Here is a 24953-nt window from a genome sequence, read left to right on the forward strand (position 1 = left end):
TGCAGGATACGTGGGTTTCAAGAACATGCAGAGCAGCATTAGCTATTATCCATCACATATGTATCACATTAAAATAAGGGCATTTATTCAATATTTACATTTGGTTAATCGTGCAGTTTATTGAAGTTCTACCTGCACGCAGCATATAATCTGGTCCGCATCTGGGAGGGTGACAAGTGGAAGACTGCCTTCATCACTCCAATCGGACATTGTGACAGCTTGGTCATTCCTTTTTAAATCTGCAACACACCCGCTGCCTTTCAGCAGTTTGTCAATTATGTTTTGCATGACATGCTGGGATGGTGGGTGTATGCATATCTGGACGACTCCTTCCCGACCCACGTCCTGCTGCACGTCAGAGCAGACTGCTCGCCCACTGACTGTATTGTAAGTTGGAGAAGTGTGCCTTCCAATAGCACTCCACCACGTTCCTGGGCTTCACCATCTCGTCCCAGGGTGTGGCCATGGAGCCCAAGAAGCTGGAAGCAGTAGCGTAGTGGCCCCTACCCACGATGCTTAAGCAGCTGCAAAAGTTGGGTTTGTGAATCTCTATGGTCGCTTCATCCATGGCTGCAGTACAGTCGCAGCTCCCCTCACTGCTCTCACCAAGCCATCCATGCATCCTTTTCACATGACCCCCACCACCATCCATGAGTGACTTAACAAAAGGTAGTGTACAGAGACCCTATAGTACCATGAACTGGAAAATAATTATCCTGTGCACACAAGTTATTTCAAATACATTAAATTACATCTCTAAAAACTTGTGATACACAGTTCATGGTGGAGACTAATTTTGTTGTTCTTGCACATAGGATTGTAATCAGTTGGACTCAGTTTCATTTCATACTGAAATACTCAGGCAATAGAAGTTACTACAGCAAAGACTAGATACTTCCAGGACAATGTAAGCAACTGCAAAGACTCTCGAAAACTATTCTCTACTTTTAACCGCCTCCTGAATCCTCCCCCACCTCCCCCCTCTACTTCTCTCTCATGTGAAGACTTTGCTACCTTCTTCACAGAGAAGGTGGCTGACATTGGCAAACAATTCTCACCCCCTAACCCCAGACCTCATCCTGCTGTTCCCTCTGAAACCAGAACATGGTCTTCCTTCACTCCACTCTCTGAATCGGACGTGTCGTATCTTCTCCAGTCTAGTCACCTGCTCCCTGGATCCAATCCCCTCACACCTCCTTCAGTCCATACAGCCCACCATAGTATCTGCTCTGACACACATCCTCACTCACAACAGGAACATTTCCCACTGCTTTCAAACAGGCTATCATTGCTCCCCTGCTAAAAAAACGCACATTAAACCCGTCTGTACTGGATAGATACCGCCCAGTCTCCAACCTTCCTTTTCTTTCAAAAAATCTTGAAAGGGCAGTCCTGGCTCAACTTTCTTCATTTTTCTCCACGAGCATGATCTTATCGACCCTTTTCAGTCTGGTTTCAGGAAAGTACGTCCGACTGAAACCTCCCTCCTGGCAATGATGGATGACCTTCGTGCTGCAAGAGCTGCCCGCAGATCATCTGTCCTTATCCTACTTGATCTATCTGCTGCCTTCGACATAGTTAATCACAACATTTTTCTCACCACACTCTCAGATTTAGTAGTTACAGGAACTGTACTAAATTGGTTCACCTCTTATCTTCAAGACAGGTCTTTCATCCTGTCTAGCTGCATCACTGTGTGGTTTGGAGCCTGCAATGCGTCCTGCCAAAAAACTCTCCAACGCATAGTCAGAGCAGCTGAGAGAATCATCCGTGTCCCTCTCCCCTCCCTCCAAGACATCTACAGTACACGCCTCACCAAGAAAGCCCTCGGCATAGCAGCTGATCCCACCCACCCAATGCAAACCTTCTTCAGCCTGCTGCCATCAGGGAGGAGACTGCGGAGTCTCCAGGCCAGGACCAGCAGACTGAAGGACAGCTTCACCCATCAGGCTGTCAGGAAACTCAACTCCCTCCCAGCTCTGCCCCCACTCCCCTCACTCCCCTCTTCAGCTCCACAAACTTTCTGAACTCTAACACACAAACTGACCATGCACCAGTCACTCTGTGCAGCTCTGGTCTGCCAACTACCTCACTTGTCACTTCGTCACTTTAAACTTACCTCTGTTGCACTATTGGTATTGCACTCTCCTGGTTTTGCACTCTCCACCATGTGCCCTTATTTGTATATGGTGTTTTTAAAATTGTATATTGTGTTTTTTTTTTTTTTTTTTTTTTAATTGTATTTATACTTTGTATTCAATGTTACTGTTTTTGTATTTAATGTTACTTGTATGGGTCAGAGAGTAACGTAATTTCAATTTTCTGCATGTCCTGTACATGTGGCAGAATTGACAATAAAGCTGACTTGACTTGACTTGACTCAAGGTATCATGGGGAGGTGAGACATCTGTCCTCTCTCGGGTAACTGCAGGGGTTCCACAAGGCTCTGTCCTTGGCCCCCTTCTATTTTCAATATACACTCGCTCACTTGGTCCCATCATCCAATCACATGGCTTCTCTTATCACTCTTATGCTGATGACACCCAGCTCTATTTGTCTTTGCCACCAGAAGATACCACTATTGCAACAAAAATCTCGGCCTGTCTCTTGGACATATCGGCATGGATGTCTGAGCAACACCTCCAACTGAATCTATCCAAAACTGAGATTATGTAAGGGCATCTGATAAATGTTGTAAATGTAAATGTTAATGTAAATGATGCACTGGCAACATTTTGAGAAAATGTTATAATGCAAATTTTTACTGGTTATGTTTGAATTGAGGTGCATAATAAATAATGATGTTTTCAAACCGCTTAAACATTCATCAGGTCATGGGCATGGTCACCCTACATTATCATTCTCTTCAATAATATAATGACATCCTCATAACTGAAATCATGTACATATACCAAATATGAACTAATATGAACTACAAACATGACCTACTTGATACGTTTTCATGTAAATGATTGTGCCCCACTGTTGTTGTTTTTTAAAGCAACTTTTTAGGTTATGCGTGCTCAATATTGGACTCAAAATAGCATTGCTTGTAAGTTTCGTTTTTTCATAGCACCAAACACATGTGTATGGACACACACACACAAACAATTTTTGATGTCTTTCTTATGAGCAACTGTAATAAAAATGTTACGGGGGCATGGTGCATGGTGCATGGAAGGACGCATGCGCACGACTCCATGGAAAAGGGGTTTAATGACAAACTTGTGACAAGGTATGACAATGATCGGACGTAACACAAGTGTCCACAAGACGTGGAACACTGGGAAAACCTGGCCAGGAGTGCCAGGGACAGTCTGGGTCATGACAAAAACACGCACCCAGATTGCATTCCTCAAACTTTCTGCATGTCACCGTCAGTCCATCGCTGGATGATTTTGTGTGTGTGTTTTTATGGTTTCTTTGGTGAATTTCCCTTGTCAGCTGCCATAAAAGAGGAAGATGAAAGACTCAAATATGTTCTGTCCGTGGAGAGTTGTCTCCCATGTATTTTTAATCGCAACCCGTGTACGCTGCCTGCTGTGTACTCAAACGCGAAGTTCGGCACAGGCGCCTACCCTGATGCTGCGATGTGGTTGTACGGGTGTAAGTGTGAGCTCAGATGTGTCGAACGTGACACTATCTCAGATCCAGAAACCCAGTGTAATAATACCATCATTTGTAATAATTATTATGAAAGGCTGGAGAATTGGGTGCCTTAATAAAGATACAGCTCAGTGACGTTCTGCAGAAATCTGTCTGCAACGTGAGAGCTGCACAGTAATATTTGATGGGGATATCAACGGGCCCTGCTGAGAGAGCGCATCAGTGAGTCTGAATACAAAGTGTGTGTGTGTGTGTGTGTGTGTGCGTGTGAACTTGCCTGTGTGGGCGGCAAATGCTTGTTTGAGTAGGCTGGCTGACGCTTCGAGTCTGTGTGTTGTTGTGTGTGCTGATGTGTGGTGGGGGAGGATTCAGCGCCTGAGTATCTGTTTCCACAACAGCCCATATTTTACGCCACTGATGGGTCCTTGTCCTTCCCCAGAAGCGGAGTCGTACGGCGACAGCCTTGTCTGCCAGCACGCGATTCGGTGTGTGCAAGTCGCTGATTGCGCTCGGCTGGCCTGATTTTAAAGACCCCAACGCAACAGAAAGGACGGACCAGTTGAAAACGTGAGTAAAGAAGAGAAAGAAAGGAGAGGGTCTCTGAGTGCATCTTAGATGTGGGTCTCCTGAAGCAGAGAAGGGAAGGCATGATGGGGCTGTTCACCGGTGAGTTGGAGTTGGAGAATGTGGAAATGTGATGGTGTTAAAGGTGGTGTAAACTAAATTACTTACCAATCGTATCATAGCATAACAAGAGAAAACGGTTGATTGTCATGATTGTCTACCATGCTGATTTACTGATGTAATTGACACTTGATAAGGGGGCGTGGTTTCAGAGCCTTCAGAGACGCCCCCACCCTTTCAGCATAGCATAGGTCATTTTTACATACGTTGGCTAATTGGTTAATGAGACATTTATTTATTGTGTGACAAATATTTTTATACCGTACGGTTGTTTGTTGTGGTGTTGGCGGATCTGTCGGTTAGCCGTCGGTAGTAGTAGATGTGTTTTGGACTCTGGATCCTGGATTCCATTTCCATTCATGGCATTTACATTTTACATTTACAGCATTTATCAGACGCCTTTATCCAGAGCGACTTACAGTCAGTATTTACAGGGACAGTCCCCCTGGAGCAACTTAGGGTTAAGTGTCTTGCTCAGGGACACAATGGTAGTAAGTGGGATTTGAACCTGGGTCTTCTGGTTCATAGGCGAGTGTGTTACCCACTAGGCTACTACCACCCATTTAGTATTCGTCCTTTTTCAGGGCGACTTATTATCAGGTAGGAATAGTGAAGAGTGTTGGGTAAGTGTTGTGCTGAGTGTTTTGACTGGTGTTGAGTTTGCATTTCATTTGTGTTCAGTCAGTGTTGAGTTATTTGTCACCCCAGAAGAAACAGACCATGTTTACTGAACAGAGGAGGGTTATGGGCAGGGAGAAGGGGAAAATCATGGACGTCGCATGTTTGACATTTATCTGGACCGGGAGAGAGAATGGTAAAGAGAGGGAAAAGGAGAGAGGGAGAGAGGGAGGATGAAAAATCGAGCCAGGGAGCTAGAGAGAGAGAGAGAAGGGTAAAGAGAGGGAAAAAGCAGAGAGGGAGAGAGAGGGTGAGAGAGGGGGAAAGATTGAGAGCCAGGGAGCTAGAGAGAGAGAGAGAGAAAGGTAAAGAGAGGGGAAAGGAGAGAGGGTGAGAGAGGGGGAAATATCAAGAGCCAGGGAGCTAGAGAGAGAGAGAGAGAGAGATGGGTAAAGAGAGGGAAAAGGAGAGAGGGAGAGTGAGAGAGAAGGGTAAATAGGGGGAAAAGGAGAGAGGGTGAAAGAGGGGGAAATATCAAGAGCCAGGGAGCTAGAGAGAGAGAGAGAGAGAGAGAGAGAGAAGGGTAAAGAGAGGGAAAAGGAGAGAGGGAGAGTGAGAGAGAGTGGTAAAGAGCGGGAAAAGGAGAGAGAGAGGGTGAGAGAGGGGGAAAGATCGAGAGCCAGGGAGCTAGAGAGAGAGAGAGAGAAGAGTGATGGAGGAACAGAGTGATGCAGGGAGAGTGTGCAGGACTCTCTGCAGCTGCGCCCGAACCTTCGTTTGTTTCTCTCACGTGGTTTGGATTAATGCGTGAAATGGATCCTGTTCTCCGCGTGTTGTTGATTCAGCATGTCTTCTGTAGCAGTTTTTTTCTGAGCTGAGACTCTGTCAGTAGCTGTGTGTGTGTGTGTGTGCGTGTGTGTGTGTGTGTGTGTGTGTGTGTGTGTGTGTGTGTGTTAGCGCACGCTTGGCTGTTGAAGCCAGGACGAAGGATGGCCGCTCGCATCTGAACCGCTACGAGGAAGGAAAAATAAAATTAAAAATTACAAATTCCGGAAGCGCCGGGTGAGACTGGACGACTCGGACATGCCCGCCGGGGTTAAAGAGGTGAGCGCCGTGACGCATGATCGCTGCGTGGCTGTGGCCGATCCCCACGGGCGGCGCAGTGCCAGGTGTTCCGCATCCCCACGACGCGCTGCGTACGTGCGGCTTCGCTGGCTGTTGCTCCGCTGCGTTGCGCACGGACGTGGGGAAAAAAAAGCGCGTGTTGTGGTGTGCTGATGCGTGGGCTGGTCATTGAGCCGAATGTGAAAAAAAATCCACGCTCCTGGGAATGTCACAGGGCGCCCTGGAAGCTCTGGCTAATTAGGAGGCTTTTAGGTTCCATACAGATCAGAGCCTTTCACGAAGACCCATCAGGACCAAGCTGCTGTTAACCACATTACTGCCACCAAACAGGAGCATCACCAGCAGTTTTCTGAAACAAATGTCCCCAACGCTGACTTGCAATTCACCGAAATCACTTCTGTCGGAATTATTTGTGGTGAGATGTGCCGGATGGCGTGTGTCCTTGGACAGGGCACAGGATCTGCATCCGACTGTATTAGCAGTTTTATCTAATGAAGGGATTTGCGTAGGGTGTGTGTGTGTGTGTGTGTGTGTGTGTCCCTGCACGCTGGGAACAGACTTCCCCGCGGTAATGGAATGACTGGTTAGATTAGGATGAGGAGACTGGCATCTGTAAACAGAGCATGAGAGGAGATCTGTCAGCTCGGGGACACACTCCGCCCGGGCGCTGGGCATGTTCGCATGCCACTGCAGCAGGACGGCGGCCCTGTCTCGGTAATGAAGGGCCGCGTGGGATTTTCACACCCTTCCCACGCACGAGCACATTGTGGGTTTCATCCTGACTTGCCCGCCAGCGGAGAAATGGTCAAACCTGAAATATTTTCTGTAGTGTGAGATTTTTGACAATTACTTGGGCTGATGTTTACCCTTTTTTTACATAAAGGTCCATCCATTTGCATCAACGCTCGGTTTTGCCTGATTTGACTTTTAAGAATAACCACGATGAACTGAAAATATATACAAAATGCAAAAATATATGAATAATGTAAAATGAACGTATTATTAGAAGGAAAAGCATTGGCTGTGGTACAGATTTAATTCTCGTGTTGGATACTATTCTCATGGTGAAAAATCACCATTTCCAAAAAGGGATGTAGTGTCTTTTGTCCTGACAATAAGACTGTATCTTAAGGCTTTCTGGCTGATTGCATTTGCATTTTTGACACTCTCACTTGTAGTTTCGGTGGATACTTGGTGCAACAATTACTAAATGGCTTTTGTGTGTGTGATTATTATGTGTGTGTGTGTGTGTGTGTGTAATATATATATATATAGTAAAAAGGGGCCACAGCAATTCCTGAAGCACAAAAACTGTTCACACTTCATTTCCTAACCTCCGGTTCTTTTCAGCGCACTGTGTCATCTGTGTCGGGAACTCATACACATTGTGCTGCCAGCCTGCAGTGGCTATAGTCCATTTTATGATACCATTGTGGTTCCAAAAAGGAAGACCCCTTTCATATAAAAGAACATTAAATGTGTTCAGCCTCATTCAGATTCATCTAGTCGATGCGTCATTAAATACACCATCAGCACATGTGCACAAGGCCGCAGGTAATTTGTGCAGATGTTTCTAAATGTGGCCCTGGACCACTGCACCAGCTGATAAATCGAATTTAACTGCACAGATGCTGGTGGAACTGAGGGAAAGTGTTAGGTACTGACTCCAGAAGCGGCGCTCTGGCTCTGCGATTTGTGTACTGCCAATTATCCCGAGTGTGTAAAAAATCCCATATAAATGTACACCATGTCTTCGTCGGGTACTTACCATGTCTGTCATGTCTTGCTGCGTGCTGCGGTTACCTGTTTAAACCCCCATTTGTTGTATTCCCCTGCAAATGTGCCCATCTGTTCAGCATGACACCGGGCAAGAAAGTCCAGCACAAGTTATTTATATTCTAGTGATAGTTTGACAGTTTGGGATTTCTTATATTGGTCATATAGGCTATATAGCCTAGTGGGTATCACACTCGCCTATGAACCAGAAGACCCAGGTTCAAACCCCACGTACTACCATTGTGTCCCTGAGCAAGACGCTTAACCCTAAGTTGCTCCAGGGAGACTGTCCCTGTAACTACCGATTGTAAGTCGCTCTGGATAAGGGCGTCTGATAAATGCTATAAATGTAAATGTAAATGTCATCTGTTTTGCCTCTGAAAGTATGGGGATCAAAATCATAGACAGTCCCCATTTATTATTGACCAATCAAATTTACATTCACGGCATTTCTCAGACACCTTTATTCAGAGTTACAGAGACAGTCCCCATGGAGGTAGTGGGGTTTGAACCTGGGTCTTCTGGTTGAAAGGTGAGAGTTTTATACTCTGGGCTACTACAAGTCTTTTGCTACATGGAGTAAAAAACGGTAGTATTTTTTTTATTTCAATATTTGAGCTGTTTAGACACCAAAATGTATGCATTATGCAGGAAAAACACAGCAAAATAAATATTAAGGGTACCGTATATGGTGGAGCACATGAAAGGCACTTCAAGAGGGTCTTACCAAGTTGAAAAGCCATTTCCCCTATTACTTTGGTATAGAGGGTTTCTGAATTATTTAGAGCCATTAGAGGCTAAAATATTTGTGGAGAAGAAGGATTTTTTGGGGGTAAACAATCTAAACCCCCTGCCTGTCTTAGTAGTAGCAACCTAAATAACAGAAATTCAAAAAGTTAGGGACAAGCATGGCACCAAAGCAGTAACATTGATGCAATTACTCATATTTAGAAATGAATTTGTGCTGCTTGGGTTCACCATCCTCTGTCTGGGCCCTAGGATCAGTGCTCTGAGGAGGGGTCTGCCACTCCCCTGAAGCAGGAACCCAACATGCAGGAAAAGGAGGAGGCACTTCCTGCCAAGGAGGCACCAGACACTCCTGACTCCCAAATGTCCACAGTCGCGTCCAGCAATGGTGGCACCAACCATACAGAGGCTGAAGTAGGTTTACTTAAAAGTTGATCACAAACGATTAATGATCCATTTTTTTAATTGACTTTCTGGTAACTGGAAGTGGAAGTCTTCTTTGAATTAACCTTTATTTTGCACCCAAAATAAAGGTTAATTTTTGAAGTAAGCACGCTAACTAATCCTGTTCACTCTTATCAATGTGGCTGACAACATCTCAGACAAATCTGGACAAGCCACCAGTGATACATAACATCATACACATGCATAATACAGATTGGGAAAATAGACTGAATGGGGACAGTCCTTTACCTTCAACCGACAGTAATGCTGGTGTGGAGGTCAGCATGAAAGCAGCAAATAAACCCGTCTGAAATGCTGCTGCCGTCTCCAGGGCTACACGAGTTTGGGCGCCAAAGCGGACCATTGCCATGCTAAACATAAGCACGCACCAGATCTTCAGCAGCCCGCCGGATCATGCTGTATCGAGGGCTTGCTGTGCACAGAGATGTTTTCAAAATCTCACAAAATGACTCCAAGTAGATTACATTGCTATAGCAACCAAAGTGTGCATGCCAGAATATGAATATGTTGCCTGAATACATGGATCCAGTCCAACCCCATGCAAATCGTGAAACTGAACAAACAGTCGACCCTGGACGTTTTTGAAAAACTAATCAGAATTGTGGGCAGTGTTGACGTAGCCACGCTCCTGTTCTGTGATCAAAACCTGAGCAGAATTTAGCAAACAGTTGTTCATGGTTTAGCTTCCTCAGGAAATTATTCAAATGTGCTGTTTTGTTTTGCATGTGATTAAGCATGAGGATAGCTCTGCAACTCCCATCACCAAGTCGTCCAGTTCTGAGAGTGAGCTTAACCCCATGAGCACCAGCAGCTCTCCAGATGAAGCTCTGCAGCCCCAGGTAAGAAGAGGAAAGCGCACACCCAGCTAAAACTCCAACTTCTGCCTACTATCTGTAGCTTGGCAATAAATGTCATTTAACTAATATTATTACTTTTTAAGTCAATATAATTACTGTGAAATATATTGGCACCTGCTTTTGGATTCACAGTGCAGAAAAAAACACATTTAATCACACCTTGCAAAATGTAATCATTTAATAATCACATTTTGTTGTGTCAGAACTTTGGCTTAATTTGAATCAGTTTCAGCACATTTGTTCTCATAGATAAATGCGGATGTATTGCAGGGATACAGTATGAACAATAAATAAATAAATTGTTGTTGTTGGTTTGCCGTAGGAAAGTTTGCCTGTGGATACAGAGTCAGAGAAAACACCAACCGCTCTGGACACAGAAGAGGTGCTCATCACTAAAGCCCAGACGGAGGGAGAACACCACAGCTTCTGCACCACAAGCGCAACCACCACCACCACAACCACAACCAGCGCCACCATCTTGCCCCCACCCCTCAGTAAAGACCCCACTGACATTCCGGCTGAGGGCCCTTGGGGCATCCAAACTCCTTATGGTATCAATGAAAGCTTCAGAGATGCATTCAGCAACCACAACATGTCCCACACCATCAACTTCCGGTCGGGTCAAACACTTTGGCCCGCGAGGAATTACCTACTGGAGAACAGCTACACCCTCCCGCTACCCCGCGACAGAGCTACCCTGGCGATGCTGCCTGATGGCCGAGCCCCAAATGCAGGGGAACAGTGTAGCGGCGAGGCAAGGCAGGACCAACCTGCAGACTCCCACTGCATGATGGGCGCTCTCCAACTCATCAGGACTAGCTTGGACTTCGCGAGAGACCCCTCAGCGGCAAGGTACCTGTAAATTACCGTGCACACATTACAGTGTACACATTGCAATTAGGTTTTCAGATACAAATACGTATGATTCTGGAAAATGCGGTTAATGGTGTCTGTTGATGAGCTAATGCCACTTGAAGTGTTTAAAAGCCATTGCAGAAACTGTTGTGCAAGTTTGCAGAGACAGATTTATCTGCCCATTTATCTGACTAACAGTGCATGTTTCTGATGAGGGTCACACCTCATCTATCTGAAATATGACTAACAAACAAATAGCCTTTTAGTCAGAGATCTATGACTTGAAATAACAACCTAAATTATAACAAGTTGTAATTATAAAATCTAAGCTCAGCAAAGCAAAATGTTTTTAACTTGTGCAGACGCAGTGTGAAACCAGACTCTACAGTCTACCTGCTGAGATTTACTATCGGTTGCTGTGGTAACAGGAGATTCAGCTGTTTACTTCACAGATGGAAATAAACACCTTTGATGATTTCACTGGGGAGTACAAGACTTGGCTGCGTAATAGCTTAAATGCAGAGGCTGGAAGAATAGCTGGAGTTCTTGCCCCATCGAAAATTAATTGTCTGGTTTTAAGTATTTAAGAAAACAAAAGTCTTAATAAATAAACACGGCAATAACTGACGTTAATGTCTCTGCCAGTGTCTGAGTCTCGTCTTTCTCGTCCACTCCAGAGCTGGCTATGATGAACACCTTGACGTTCTGCAGTCCACCTACCTCCAGGACATTTATCGGGCACACACGCTGATGGCCCCAAAACGTGCAAGCATGGTCAGCCTGGACGGAGTCCGACGCGATGCACGCTGGAGGGACCCCAACCTGAGGGAGGTCATCTGTATGCTCAGTCACCCCATGGACCCAGTGAAGTCCAATGCGGCGGCGTACCTGCAGCACCTGTGCTACGAGAATGACCATGTGAAGGAGGAGGTCAGGCAGCTGCGTGGCATCCCTGTACTGGTTGGGCTGCTGGAGCACCCAAAGGCTGAAGTCCATCGCAAGGTGTGCGGTGCCCTGCGCAACATATCCTATGGCAGGGACCACCTCAACAAGGTGGCCATCCGGAACTGCGATGGCATTCCTGCCCTTATCCGGCTGCTGAAGAGGTCCAGGGATGTGGAGGTCAGAGAACTGGTCACAGGTAATTGTCAGTCTAGGTTTCATGACATGCAAATATCAGTGGCCAGTTGCATCGATAAAACACAGATAGTTTTCAATCAAAACTCTCCTTTCATCAGGAACTCTGTGGAACCTCTCATCACATGAGCCCCTGAAGATGACTGTTATAAACCACGGGCTTCAGATGCTCACTGATGAGGTCATCATTCCTCATTCAGGCTGGAGCGCTGAGCAGAGTGACCCATCAAAACCCAGAGATGTGGACTGGACCACAGTCTTCAAGAACACGTCTGGATGCCTGAGGTACGGTGAAGTCATGCAATCCTGTTTTTTTCATTTTCAGATTATCCGTTTCCCTCTGCTGATTCTTTCTGTTGCTTGGAGACACGTTGGAGATGCTGTTAACTCGATGCAGTCCCAGTTGTTTTGTATTACCACTGATGTATTAGATGTACACTGCAATTAATGCAATAAGTAATACGTAATTCTAGAACTCTCCAGCTAATCCTAGAACTCTTGTAAAGTAGATTCAAACAAATCTGTCTCTGCCCCTGAAGTAACTGGGTGAACAACCTTGCAACTTTCAGTCAACGGTGAATGTGCTTTGCACATGTGCATAGTCATAGTCACATGAACCGGATATACACATACATGACTCACAGAGGGGACAGCGTAAGGGAACTACGCAATGCTGGATGAGTCCGCTACAGTCACTGTAGATGATAAAAAGAGTTCATGAAGCTCAAACTCAGTAGTTAACCAATCAGTATGATTAAGATAAACTGCAAGATAACTGTAACAGAGGTCAGTTTTGTACTTGTGTATAAAGGAAACGCTGAAAAGCTGGGACCTTCCACTACATTTCCAACTATGTAACTATGAGCTCCTCAAATTTTAAACTTAATTTATTAAAACAAAATTGAAGTTCATCTTCGTGGTGTCAGGAACAATACACGCAATATGCAGCCCTTTTCTATCTCTTTATTAGTGTAAATCCTGAAAAATACTTGATGTTAAATGAGCAAACACCTTTCATGTGCTACATATATCAATCATCAGTCACTAAAGTCTATGTAATGCAACACCTCGTCCTGGTATATGCCTGATAGGTCAATGCTCAGGTCAAGGCGGGTGGGTAAGGACCAAGACAACACAACAAATTAGCATGAAACCTGCCGCAACATCCAGTCCATCAGAACAGTGCAAATTCCTTCCACCCCCTACAGACACTGACAGACAGTGTAACTGCAATTAGTGAGTGGGGCACTGAGTATTAATGGACCTTGACTGCATGGTGAGGTGCCTGGCAGTAGTGCATTTCGCCCCTGTGCTGCAGGAATGTGAGCTCAGATGGCGCCGAGGCTCGGCAGAGGCTACGTGAGACAGAGGGCCTGTTGGAAGCTCTGATTCACACCCTACAGACAGCTGTGGCCAGGAGAGACCTCAACAATAAGGTGCCAGTACAAAATTCACATGTAACCTTGACAATATTGTATACCAACTCCAGTCCCACTTCCTGTAATGAAATATGACCCATTACCTTTGACTGGTGTCGCAATGTTTTCACACACGCACACACACAAAAAATTCTCTCAGTTTGACCTGTTTGTTTAGCGATTTCTGTGTTGCCTTACTTCAGTGTGTGGAGAACTGCATCTGCATCTTAAGGAACCTGTCTTATCACATACACAAGGAGGTTCCAAGCACAGAGCGAGTGAAGAACCAACCTGCCAGTAAGACAACAAAATCAGCCTACCACAAAAACAAGAGAGATGAGTCTGTCTGGTTTGGAGAACGGACAGCTAAAGGTCAGCTACTTTCATGACACCCACAGAAAATTTGCGGCGATTTATTCAGCAACAAAAACAGAACAAATGCATGAACCATATGCAAATAGTTGCTATACATCCTTTATCCATCCTTACAAATGTTCCTATGCCCCTTTTCCATAGATGTTGGGCAGGGAAATGGGGCGGGAAAGAGCGATGTCTTCAGAAAAGGGTCAGCATTAGAAAGGTCCAATGCGGTCGGGAAGGCCTGTGTGGTGTCTAAAACAAACAGCAGACTATGGCAAATCCAAAAATCAAGGTCGGCCGAAAAAAAGGGTCAACGATGCAAAAAACAATCCAACAAGGGGAAAAGGTCGAGCAGCAACAATGGGTGAACCACAACTCAAGAGTGGGCAAAAATCAATAAGGCAGCCGGATCTTTATACCAGACATCAACTCCAGACAAAAGGCATTTTTCTTGAAATAAACTATAAAGCTGTATTGATTTTTTTTGAGAATGTTAATTGAGAGCTAATTAAAATAATATCCCATTACTGTCATGCCACGGGTGATGTAGGTGCACAACATTGTGAAAGTGGTGATCTTTTAATAAACAAGAAATACGGCTCATTGGCTGACAACACAAGCACTGACAATAACGAATGACAGGGAACACATGACACCAACATAAAGACACAATCAAGACAGCGAGTTTGTGCCACCTCATGGGTCAGGGGCACCATGTTTCTTCAGCATAATTTTCCTCTTTACTTTTTTAATGGGTTTTTTTTTCTATCTTCAGCTGCAGATGAATGGTTCAGCCAGTGTGAGTATGTCTCTCTGTTCTGTCTCTAGTCAAGGAGCTTTTTTAAAAACTCCCGCTCTTAACACCCACTGATGCTTCTACTGATTTTCTAGGATTTTAGACACCACATGCCTCATACTTAGTATGTAAGAGCACATCTGAAGGGATTGTCATGAATAAAATATAATGAAATAAAGTTTCATTATTGTTCCTCCAGACAAACAACATGGGATGAGTGACAAAAAGTACAACACCCTGGACGTTCCCAAGCGTACAGTGCCAATGAAAGGTACAGAAATTTCTGAATTATTGACCCTTCTTGTTAACAGTTTCACCAACTCTGCACAAGAGCAAAAATAACCAGCAGTCTAGATCATCTTATCTTCACAAACACAGACTTAAACAAGATAACTGATGTCAGAAATCAGATTTTTATGCCTTTTTTCTCTGAAATTATATTGAATTGTATATATAGTTTTAGTTTTTATCCTTGCAGTCATTCAGGACCTGTTAACTGTTAACTTAAGTCAGATTTGGCCATATAAAAATATTCTGATGTGAAGCGAGATGGATAGAGAGAATGAAAGGAAGAAACAGCATATGGGACAGACTGCATCAAAAAGGCTGAGAGAGATGAACACTGCAGGTGAGGGTGAAATTTCTTTAACATGCAATAAACCCTAATTTCCACAGAATTAAATGTAATTATTGCCCATGGAAAAAAAAACTAATGTAATAAGCGCTCTTTGCTCTAGTCACCAGTTTACCAAACTCGATCCTTCTGCTGGATGGCTGTTTGAATAGGTGGCAGTAATGCTGTTAGCTGAAACTCAGGATGGATTACTGCGGGAAAAAACTGCCATGGAATTGTATGTAACTGGGTCACCCCGTCCACTGTGTCTCAGGGCTCAAATACATAAGCTGTGAATGAGGCTTGAAGTTAGGGCAGATTTAAAATGACTTAATCTGCATGAATGCACCTGATCTGATGTCACACTCATGTTCTGATCTCAGAAGTTATTTTGGAACAGCTTTACAGAGAAAGGGCAGCATTCTGCCTCTTCCTCTGGCGGATGTGGATTTCATTGTAAGTTTCCACAGTGCCTCTGATGGGTGTACAGCTTCACAACCATCTCTAGAGCTTTCAGGGCAAGAAAATGTTCCCATAAAAAAAAGCTTGTCTACCTTCTTTGCCTTTTTACCACAAAGAAACCTTTGGGACAGCATTGAAAACTGCACTGATGTGATGCCATAGAATATGCCTCAGGCTACATTTCTCATCTTTCAGTTATCTGGCTTTGATCAGGGTGCACGGTGCAATTTAAAAATGTTCAATAGTAATAGTGCTGCTCTCCAGAGATCAGAGATGAGCTTTCAGGACCCATCTCGTCTCGTACCTGCAGGACTGGAGGTGCTGTACCAGCCAGAGGTGGTGCGGCTGTACCTGTCCCTGCTCAAACTGAGTCAGAACCAGAACACCCTGGAGGCGGCTGCCGGAGCACTTCAGAACCTCTCTGCAGGACATTGGGCTGTGAGATGGATTCTGGGGGTGGGGAGGGGAGGCATCAGATAATTCCTCTTCATGGATAAAATAATGCCTTTCAACATCCTCTCCTCTGACCCTTGTTCTAGTTGAGATCTAGTTGTTCTCTAGGGTACAAGATGTTCCACATGTTTAACTACAGCAGAAAGCGAGCTAAAACACAGCAGCCTCTCCCAGCGAAAACATGCTCTGTACTTTTTACATTTTTAAAAAAGAAACCTTTAAAAATAGATTGAATATGGAATCTCTCTTCTCCACACATTTCATAGTGGTCCAGCTACATCCGAATGTCAGTGCGTAAAGAGAAGGGACTTCCCATGCTGGTTGAACTTCTGCAGTCTGATGCCGACAATGTCATTAGAGCGGTAGCCATTGCACTCCGAAACCTTGCCATCGATCGGCGGAACAAAGACTTAATTGGTAGGAGCATTCACACGACATAGATTGTTAATGCTAAACTCCTTTTTCTCTGGGTTGAACTGCACAGGATTTAACTTCAGATCATTTTCAGATATTCTGTTTCATTCCTGCTGCTGCCCCCAGGAAGTTATGCCATGCGAGATCTGGTCGGCAGCCTGCCCTGTGGCCAGCAGCATCCAGCCAGAAACCTGGAGGGGGAGACAGTGATAGCCATGCTCAACACCATACATGAGATCATCACTGATAACGTGGAGAACGCCCGCTTCCTGCTGCAGGGGGAGGGCATCCAGAAACTAGTAGCTCTTAACAAGACAAGGTTCTGTTTCATTGCATATCACTCTGAATAAAAAAAAAACATCCCTACAGGACTTTCTACAGTATTCCTACATCAAGCCTATCCTTATCCTAGTGAATACTGTGTATAATGGCAAATGTCATTTTTCTCTGCTTTAGTCAGTCGGTCAGAGAAACCAAAGCAGCGTCTCACATCCTGCAGACTGTGTGGGCCTACAAAGACCTGCGCAACATGCTGACCAAGGCCGGATGGAACAAAAGTCATTTTAAAGTACAATTCACATTCTCATTGTTGGTATTTTGTACATTATCCAGTAGATGTCGTGACTTATGGAAATATTTCCATATTTTATTCAGCCAGCGGTTTCCGGTGCACGTAAAAAAGTGAAGAATGGAAAGGCAGGATATGATGACATCACACTGCCTCTAATGGAGAAAAACCAAGGTTTATAAAATATCCAATCCTCTCTATGTTTAATTATACATGTATAATTCAATTAGAATTGAATTATTCCTATTTATCTCTAGATGGATACTACACTGCCGATCAGACTGACAAGCTACCTGAGGCTCCATGCCACACAAGGGAACATGAACAGGTATCAAATTAACCACCTCTGTCTTTGTGTTGGGTTTTCCTGTTTTCTCATTTACATTACATTACATTTACAGCATTTACCAGACGCCCTTATCCAGAGCGACTTACAATCAGTAGTTACAGGGACAGTCCCACCCTGGAGACACTCAGGGTTAAGTGTCCTGCTCAGGGACACAATGGTAGTAAGTGGGGTTTGAACCCGGGTCTTCTGGTTCATAGGCGAGTATGTTACCCACTAGGCTACTACCTAGTGTGCAATAATGTTTGTGCAAAACTACTACTACTAGGCTGGTTGTTGGTCTTGCTTTTTTCATGACTAATTTGCAGTGATTGTCAGTAATGCATTACTCTAATATTATTACTTTCCTCAGTAATGAGTAGAGAAATATGGTGTTACCTTTTAAATGAGTAAATAAGAAAAAAAGTCACTTTAGTACCTATTATATTAGTAGCTTGCCCAACCCTGATCATGTGTCCATAGTCCCCTCTATTTTAACTTCTATTTTTCTGTCTCATTCTGTGTGAGTTAAAATATGTTCATATATTAGGTTTCAGATAATACTTTAGCCCTTGTTTCCATGCAGAATGCCAGTGCAAAGCGGCACTTCATCCGAAACAGTCGGCCAGCGATTGGTCTGGTGGAACACACACCGCAACCCCTCGACTCCTGGGTCTGACACCCAGCACCAGCACCCCCAATTCATATCTCTGTGATTATGTCATAAACGGTTTTCTATATTCCTGTAAATGTTTTGTTAACAAAAATCCTTGTATCACATTATATATTCTCCATTTCAAGACCAAAGCTTTAGCGTTCATTACGTACTTCTAACCTGGGGGGCTCATACAGGGTCAATTTTTATTTATTTTTGATAAATGTGTAATAGGCGCTTTAAGACAATTAAACATCACTGTGCTGCAAATGACAAAAGAGTTTGAGTGACATCAGCATCCACAAAATGAATAAAAATTACAATGCAGCGAGAGAGACATGGCATCAGCCTCACCCACACTGACGACACAAAGAAGAAACCCGTCAGGCCCATAACACGGTCAGAGCTCAGTTGGCCACTGACTGTTCCCAACGGCCCTGTAACTTGGGCATGTCTGCTGTGGTCTGGTGGGTCACTGTGGAAAGGAGCTAAAACATGTGTGCCAAATGCTTTCAGGTCCATGGCTTTATTGTGTGACTAGTTTAAACATCCATTTACCTGAATCATATTTTTCATTGATGATGAGCTGATATTGATCCCTGAGGAATACTGAGTGAATAGAGGGCCTATTTATATTTTATATGTACAGTTTATGAAAAAAAAGAATCATGTGTAATAATGACAATGTATTCCTGATAAATAATGCGCTTCTGACAATGTTTCATTTGCTCTTCCACCTTGATTGCCTATGAATAATTCTTGAATAAAATAAATTAGTCCAGAGCTTTCAAACATAATTGGTCTGTGTTTATTATTTGTGTTATGTGGAATAAACACATGTTGTTCAAATTTCTTATAGTTTGAAATTATTGCAATGTTTGTGCAATAATGTTTGTGCAAAATCTCTAATAATTAATCATTAGTGAATACTTAAAGGCACTGTATGAATATCTCATATGGCATAAAGTCACTTTGCTATGTTATTCTGAAAGTTTACAGGATGGAGAAGACAGTACAAGCAAGCTGTAATTATTTTTTATACTCTGCATTTTGTGAAAGTGTCCAGATGGTGGCAGTGTCCTAAACAATTTACAGAAATATACACAAATAATCAAGCCAAACAGATAAATAAATAAAAGTATCAGAATTGCGTTTATTGGCCAAGTATGTGAGTGCACACATAAAAGGAATTTGATTTCGGTTGATGGTGTCTCTCAACCACAGTGTAAAGAACAACAACTATATTAAATATAGTAAAAATCTTACAGAAAAATACATACAGAAAAATACAAGGATTACAGTCTACATAAAGTGCAGTTGTAACGTTGTGATGTGTGAAGAGTTTGTAATGATCTTCACTGCCCTTTCCCAGGTTCTTGAGAGGAACAGGTCCTGGGTGGAGGGCAGGGGGACAAAAATGATCCTTTATGCCGTCCGTACGGTCCGTTGCAGTCTGTTCCTGTCCTGGTGGTTGCTCCATTCCTGACTGTGATGGAGGAGCACAGGACGGACTCAAGGACCATTCCTAGACATTGCTCCCCAGGCGCCTGTCATGGCTGCCCACTGTTCACAAAGGGTGATGATTAAATGCAGAGGACACATTTTGTTGTGTCACCATGTGCTGTGCTGTGTATCACAATGACAATCACTTTCACTTTCAATGTCCTCTTGTGGTTTTCTGGGTTTCGTTGACAGGGGTCGCTACAGAATACACGAATGACGTGAGCCTGATGTGAGTCGAGTGTGTGAGGTAGGTAAAATTTAGCCAGTTAAAGGTGTTACGGACCTCAAATTACACAATTTGCCAGTAATAAAACCGGAGGTCTCCAGTGCCTATAATATAAAGAAGGGATAAAAAAAAAAAGAAGTAATTTTTAACCCCACAGGACGGCATCACTTTTTTACATGATAAATTGAACTTTTTTGTCTGCTCCCACAGCTTGGGCTGGGTTTGGTTTGACTCACCATTACAACCCTATAACGCTATGAAACATTAAAAAAATTATCCTCAGTGTGAGTCCTGTTAAATGCACGTTTTTAAAAGACCATGATAACATGTCTCCAAGCCTTTTCCAGGCACCTTTTGTGTGTTATAATAATCGAGAGTGACGTTGAAAGGGGAGTTCATGATTCATTCACCACTTCCTATCACACATCCAACATCAGCTCTTTACTTCTCCCAACACGCCGTAATTTCTCTTCCCAGTGAGCTCGATTAGTGACGTGCAACGCTCTTCTCCATTTTTAGAATGTCATTTGACTTTGATTTATGTCCAATTTGCACATGTTCCAAAGTCTTTATCTTCTCATTGCTATGTCATTCTGGTGGTTTGTGCAGCAAATGATGAAGAGGCAAACAGTAAAGTGCTGCTTTTTGGCCTCATTTTCCATTACTGTTCCATGCATTACTTCTACGCAGTGCCTGCTGACAGGGTGGGGAAAGGTTAGTTACATACTGGACTTAAACAGCCATCTGTAAAATGATTATGAAAGCATTTTTCCACATTCGGGGCAGTAGTGGCCTAGCAGGTAAGGAAGCAGACCCATAATTGGAAGGTTGTGGGTTCAAATTTCAAACCGCCAAGGTGCCTTATGAGGTGCTCCCCGGGGCACCTGTCATGGCCACCCACTGCTCGCCAAGGGTGATGGTTAAAAACAGAGGACATATTTTGCTGTGTGCATCGTGTGCTGTGCTTCAGTGTATCACAATGACAATCTCACTTCAGTATGGGAGATATAGCTGACTTCCAGATTGCACTGTAATGCTCCAAAGTCAAGCCTGTAAAAGCGACGTACTCTCATGCATTGACAGTCCTCGCAGTACAGTCCAGGAAGTGGCCATGCTCCTCGTAGAATGCGCCCTCAAACCGTTTGGGGAACGCGTGCCATTGCATATGTACGCCAGGGATATCACTTACATAATTCAATGGGATAACTTCTGTCGTGACAAGAGTTTGCCCTTTCGCAGTACCACCAAGGATACAAAGATCTGGTGGAGGCTTCTAAAACTTGCTGTCTGGTCCACATAGACCAACAGGGCTTGGACAGGACATAATCAATTCAGCGTTTCAACCTTCTGCAAGGTAAATGGAGGGGGGTGAATATCTATCAGCTCTGCTGTTGGGCATCTATATGCCCCATTTACCACCTTGTGCACAATTGGATTCCAAGTGTCCAGCACCATGGACAGGTCCCATAATGGGTCTAGTGGTCAGGAAACTGACCTTCTAATTCAATGTGTTTTCTTTATTTTCATGACCATTTACATTGGTAGATTCTCACTGAAGGCATCACAACTATGAATGAACACATGTGGAGTTATGTACTTAACAAAAAGTGGAGACCTGGCCTCCCCAGTCACCGGACCTGAACCCAATCCAGATGGTTTGGGGTGAGCTGGACCGCAGAGTGAAGGCAAAGGGGCCAACAAGTGCTAAACACCTCTGGGAACTCCTTCAAGACTGTTGGAAAACCATTTCAGGTGACGACCTCTTGAAGCTCATCGAGAGAATGCCAAGAGTGTGCAAAGAAGTAATCAGAGCACATAACTTAAGTACATAACTCCACATGTGTTCATTCATAGTTTTGATGCCTTTCAGTGAGAATCTACCTTCATTTGGGCGGGGACTGCAGGCAGGAGCTGTTTAGATGTAGGCTTAACGGTTGGGATTTGTTTACCATCATAAAGTTCCCGTTCTGTCCCCTCCACCCACACCGGGGAGGTCAGAATGTCTTTGAAGAGAGGAGGCATGTCCGGACATTCAGCATCCATCATGTTTGCCCAGCTCATGGAGGCTCACGGCTGATGGCTGCTTGTTGAGGACTTTGTCTTGGCTTCGGAGAGGCAGGGATCTTCACTATTTGCTGATGCCGCTCTCAGTCTCCTTTCCCTTATTTTCACTTCTTTCACTTCTTTTTGACACAGTGTCAATTATAAAGTCCAGTTGATCACAGAGTCCCCCTGTTGGACAAAGTTAAATTCACCCTAGTTAGACTGTCCTAGTTAGGGTACCGGGCCACTGTAGCACCAATACACCACTATAACCACATATTTCAGTATCGGTCGTACAGTGCAACCGTCTGCCGCTGCTTCTGTTTGTTTTTCTCCGAGACACGGAATCAAGCGCCCAGACTACTGGCAGACCCCAGTGAAGAGACCAGCAAATAAATCCTGGTTCCTGACAACTGCTTAACAAGGACATACCATGAAACAATCCAGAGGGTCACCACAGCCACCACCACCGTTACAACTACAGCTCCAGGGATCTTCAAATGGACCAGTAACATCATTATGGACATGTAATCTAGACCATGACACTGAATACATCCTGGACTTCTCCAACCCTACAACCGTAGGACTTATTATTATATCATCCCCAACCCTGCACTGACACCATTTGCAGGCTCACTCTACCCTGGAAGGGGGTCCCTCTCTGTATCACTCCTTCCCCAGGTTTCTTCCTCTCTTTTTTTTCTCTGTCCTAGAGTTTTTTTTTGTGTGGAGTTTTTCCTTGTGTGCAGAAGGGTCAAGTGTGGGGGGTGTCAACTGTAGGGCCTGTCAAAGCCCATTTAGACATACTGTATGTGATTTTGGGCTATATAAGAAATAAATGTTGTTGTTGTTGTTGTTATTTTCCCTGGCATCGACGTTGTGGCCGCACGGCTGCCCTGATGCACATGAAGGAGAGGGTGAGGGTCCCTGCCTGAGATGACTGCTCCACGTGATGATGGGCACCGGCAGGGTCCTGAACAACCCTGAAGAGTTGACTCGCCATAATGCATTAGCCAGACTACTTCACTACTAACCTGAGGACTCGCCACAACAGGTACGCCTGGGCTTTCAAGACAAATATAGCTATATGGGTAATAAACGACTGTACTCCAGGGAGAAGCTCGCAATGCCGTGGCTATTCCCCAATGAATGAAGGTCTTGATTAAATGCTCAAGCTGCACACAATACCAGCAGTTCGGCGAGTCCTTAACAGTCTGAGAACAGGTAAGCTGCATGCGTAAAGCAAAGCCTCCTGCTGTTCTTCATGGGAAGAATGCGAGAATGATGAATTGGGGGTGTTGGCCAAGTAGGGTTTCAGGGCCCTCTGCGGTTCAACCGGTCTGTCTCCAACAGAAGCTGTGTCCCTGGAGCTTCACACCAATGGAGATTTCATTAGATTATAGAAGATTGACTTTAAGAATGTTTTGTGCCATTGATGTTTTACAATTAGCCAGTTACAATAAGCCAGCTTTTAGTCTGGAATAATAGCTTTCTTTAAGGCCTTTTTCTTATGTTTTCTTATATGCCAGATGGCCTTCATAGCTAAGAGTTTGTCCATTTCTATTCATTTTGAAACAACCACAGAGATCTGCAGTTGCCATCAGTTAATATTGACAGATTCTCCGCACTTGTCACTCATACCAGACATCCAACTCAATTAAAGCTGGGAGGCACAAGCAATGTGGATTGTCTGCTTATGGAATCAGGCAACTGTCCCAGTCAGAATATTTCCATCGGCTCCTCAGGAGACTGGATTTACCAACTTTTGCAATTATACACCAGACCTTCATTACACAAACACTCTCCATGCAGGCGTTGGTGCCTCTGAGACACAAGCCTGCCTGTGTCACAAGGCATAGGCAATTCTAAGGGCATCATCCATCCACCACAAATGGAGATAGAAAAAAGTGTTTCTTAAAACTAGTTGGTCTTAATGTGTCTTAATATGAGAAGAACAATCCCACTTGAATATACCTGCATAGCAAAAAAGAAGTGGTTATAATTATAATGACATGTAACTTTCCTATTCGCCCACAGCACTCCAATTTGTTATGGCCTGGCCTGCCAACAGAGTTATCATGATTCTGGGATGGAAAGGTGATTTAAAAAAGCAGCAGCACTTTCATGAATATGAGGCTGATGAGTTGGCACTAAGTTGGCCTCACCCATGGAGGTTCCCAGGGGTCCATGTGAACAGTCAGGAAGAGCTGAATTTGAGCTCAAAAATCTGAGTGACACAAGAGTCTACAACAGAAAGAGTCCAATAAATGAATAAATAGATCAAGGCTTGCAGTAAAGTGGAACAAAAAATCCACACCTAACTATGTAATCAAACGTTCTAGTGTGGAATATTTGCTTCTGTCGGCCTTAGAAAAATTATTTGCAGTAGATTCATTTTTTTTTTCAATTATTATTTTCATTAGTTTCATTATTTAAATCACTATTTTCATGATGTCAAGCGCCCATGCATCCATCCTTCACCCAGTGTGGCATTACAATAATGAATATTTAAAAATAAGTAACAGGAGTAATGGGGGTAAGTCAGACAGGGCTGATTCAGATTATGCAGAAAAATACCGTGAAGCTCATGTTACATGGTAACACAGACTTGAGATTGTTTAAACTGTTTCATCTGGTCACTTTTGATTTCTTTGTGTGTCCATTCAGGTATGTGAGACATGAACATGAAGTTTATTTCCAAATGTGATATGTGATCACAAGAACTCAGCTTGCTTACCCAGTATGCATTAATAAATAAGCTTGTTATTTTGAGCAAATGGAATTTTCATATTTCTATGCATGGATCAGAATTCAAACTTGCCAAAAGGTCCTTTTTCTCATTCTACCCATAATTGATACACCAGCACAGGTTGAACACAGACACTGACATAAAGTCAACTCTTAACGTTTCAATTCAAATGTTGAATCATCTTAGAAAACGAATAAATACAGAGCAGAATAAGGGACACAGCACTGTGGGGTAGGGACAAAATGGATTATAAATAAAACATTCATATGAATAACAGCGTAGAAAACAAACATACAGGGAACAGATAAACATTCTTTGCTTTAAAAGTTTTTTTCCCCAAAGTGTCCTGTTTTATTGACATTTTGATAGTAATACTTCAAGGAAACTGCAAATAGAGGCGTTTCGACACAATGCTCAGTGTTTATCTATTCAATAAAGTAGGCTTAGAAAAAAAATAGTTCACAACATGAACTATGTCAAAACCAGAATAAAAAACAA

The 24953-nt window shown here is 43.7% G+C and overlaps 1 protein-coding gene across 4 annotated transcripts; it reads left to right on the forward strand.

The window, feature by feature from the left end:
• The first annotated feature begins 3919 nt into the window (after window positions 1-3919).
• On the forward strand, window positions 3920-18731 carry arvcfa (ARVCF delta catenin family member a). Of its 4 annotated transcripts, none has more exons than XM_028981318.1 (17): window positions 3920-4272; window positions 8809-8970; window positions 9756-9860; window positions 10201-10730; window positions 11411-11874; window positions 11972-12155; window positions 13189-13306; window positions 13492-13660; window positions 14424-14447; window positions 14644-14715; window positions 15830-15957; window positions 16239-16389; window positions 16513-16705; window positions 16843-16954; window positions 17041-17128; window positions 17212-17282; window positions 17866-18731. In XM_028981318.1, the coding sequence occupies exons 2-17, from the start codon at window positions 8860-8862 to the stop codon at window positions 17956-17958; spliced, it is 2613 nt and encodes an 870-aa protein (XP_028837151.1). In that variant the 5' UTR covers window positions 3920-4272; window positions 8809-8859; the 3' UTR covers window positions 17959-18731. The 4 variants fall into 4 exon arrangements, with proteins under 4 accessions (XP_028837151.1, XP_028837152.1, XP_028837150.1 ...); XM_028981319.1 differs by having other exon boundaries at window positions 3920-4173; XM_028981317.1 differs by lacking the exon at window positions 3920-4272 and adding an exon at window positions 5562-6012.
• The last annotated feature ends 6222 nt before the right edge of the window (window positions 18732-24953 follow it).

This window comes from Denticeps clupeoides, chromosome 5 (genome assembly GCF_900700375.1).
Source record: "Denticeps clupeoides chromosome 5, fDenClu1.1, whole genome shotgun sequence".
In the NCBI taxonomy this organism is placed as follows: domain Eukaryota; kingdom Metazoa; phylum Chordata; class Actinopteri; order Clupeiformes; family Denticipitidae; genus Denticeps; species Denticeps clupeoides.

Coding starts and splice junctions, on each gene's coding strand:
- arvcfa (XM_028981317.1), top strand. CDS start 5,992: ATGCCCGCCGGGGTTAAAGAG. Junction 6,013..8,808: donor TGCCCGCCGGGGTTAAAGAG/GTGAGCGCCGTG, acceptor TCTGGGCCCTAG/GATCAGTGCTCTGAGGAGGG. Junction 16,706..16,842: donor GTAGCTCTTAACAAGACAAG/GTTCTGTTTCAT, acceptor TCTCTGCTTTAG/TCAGTCGGTCAGAGAAACCA.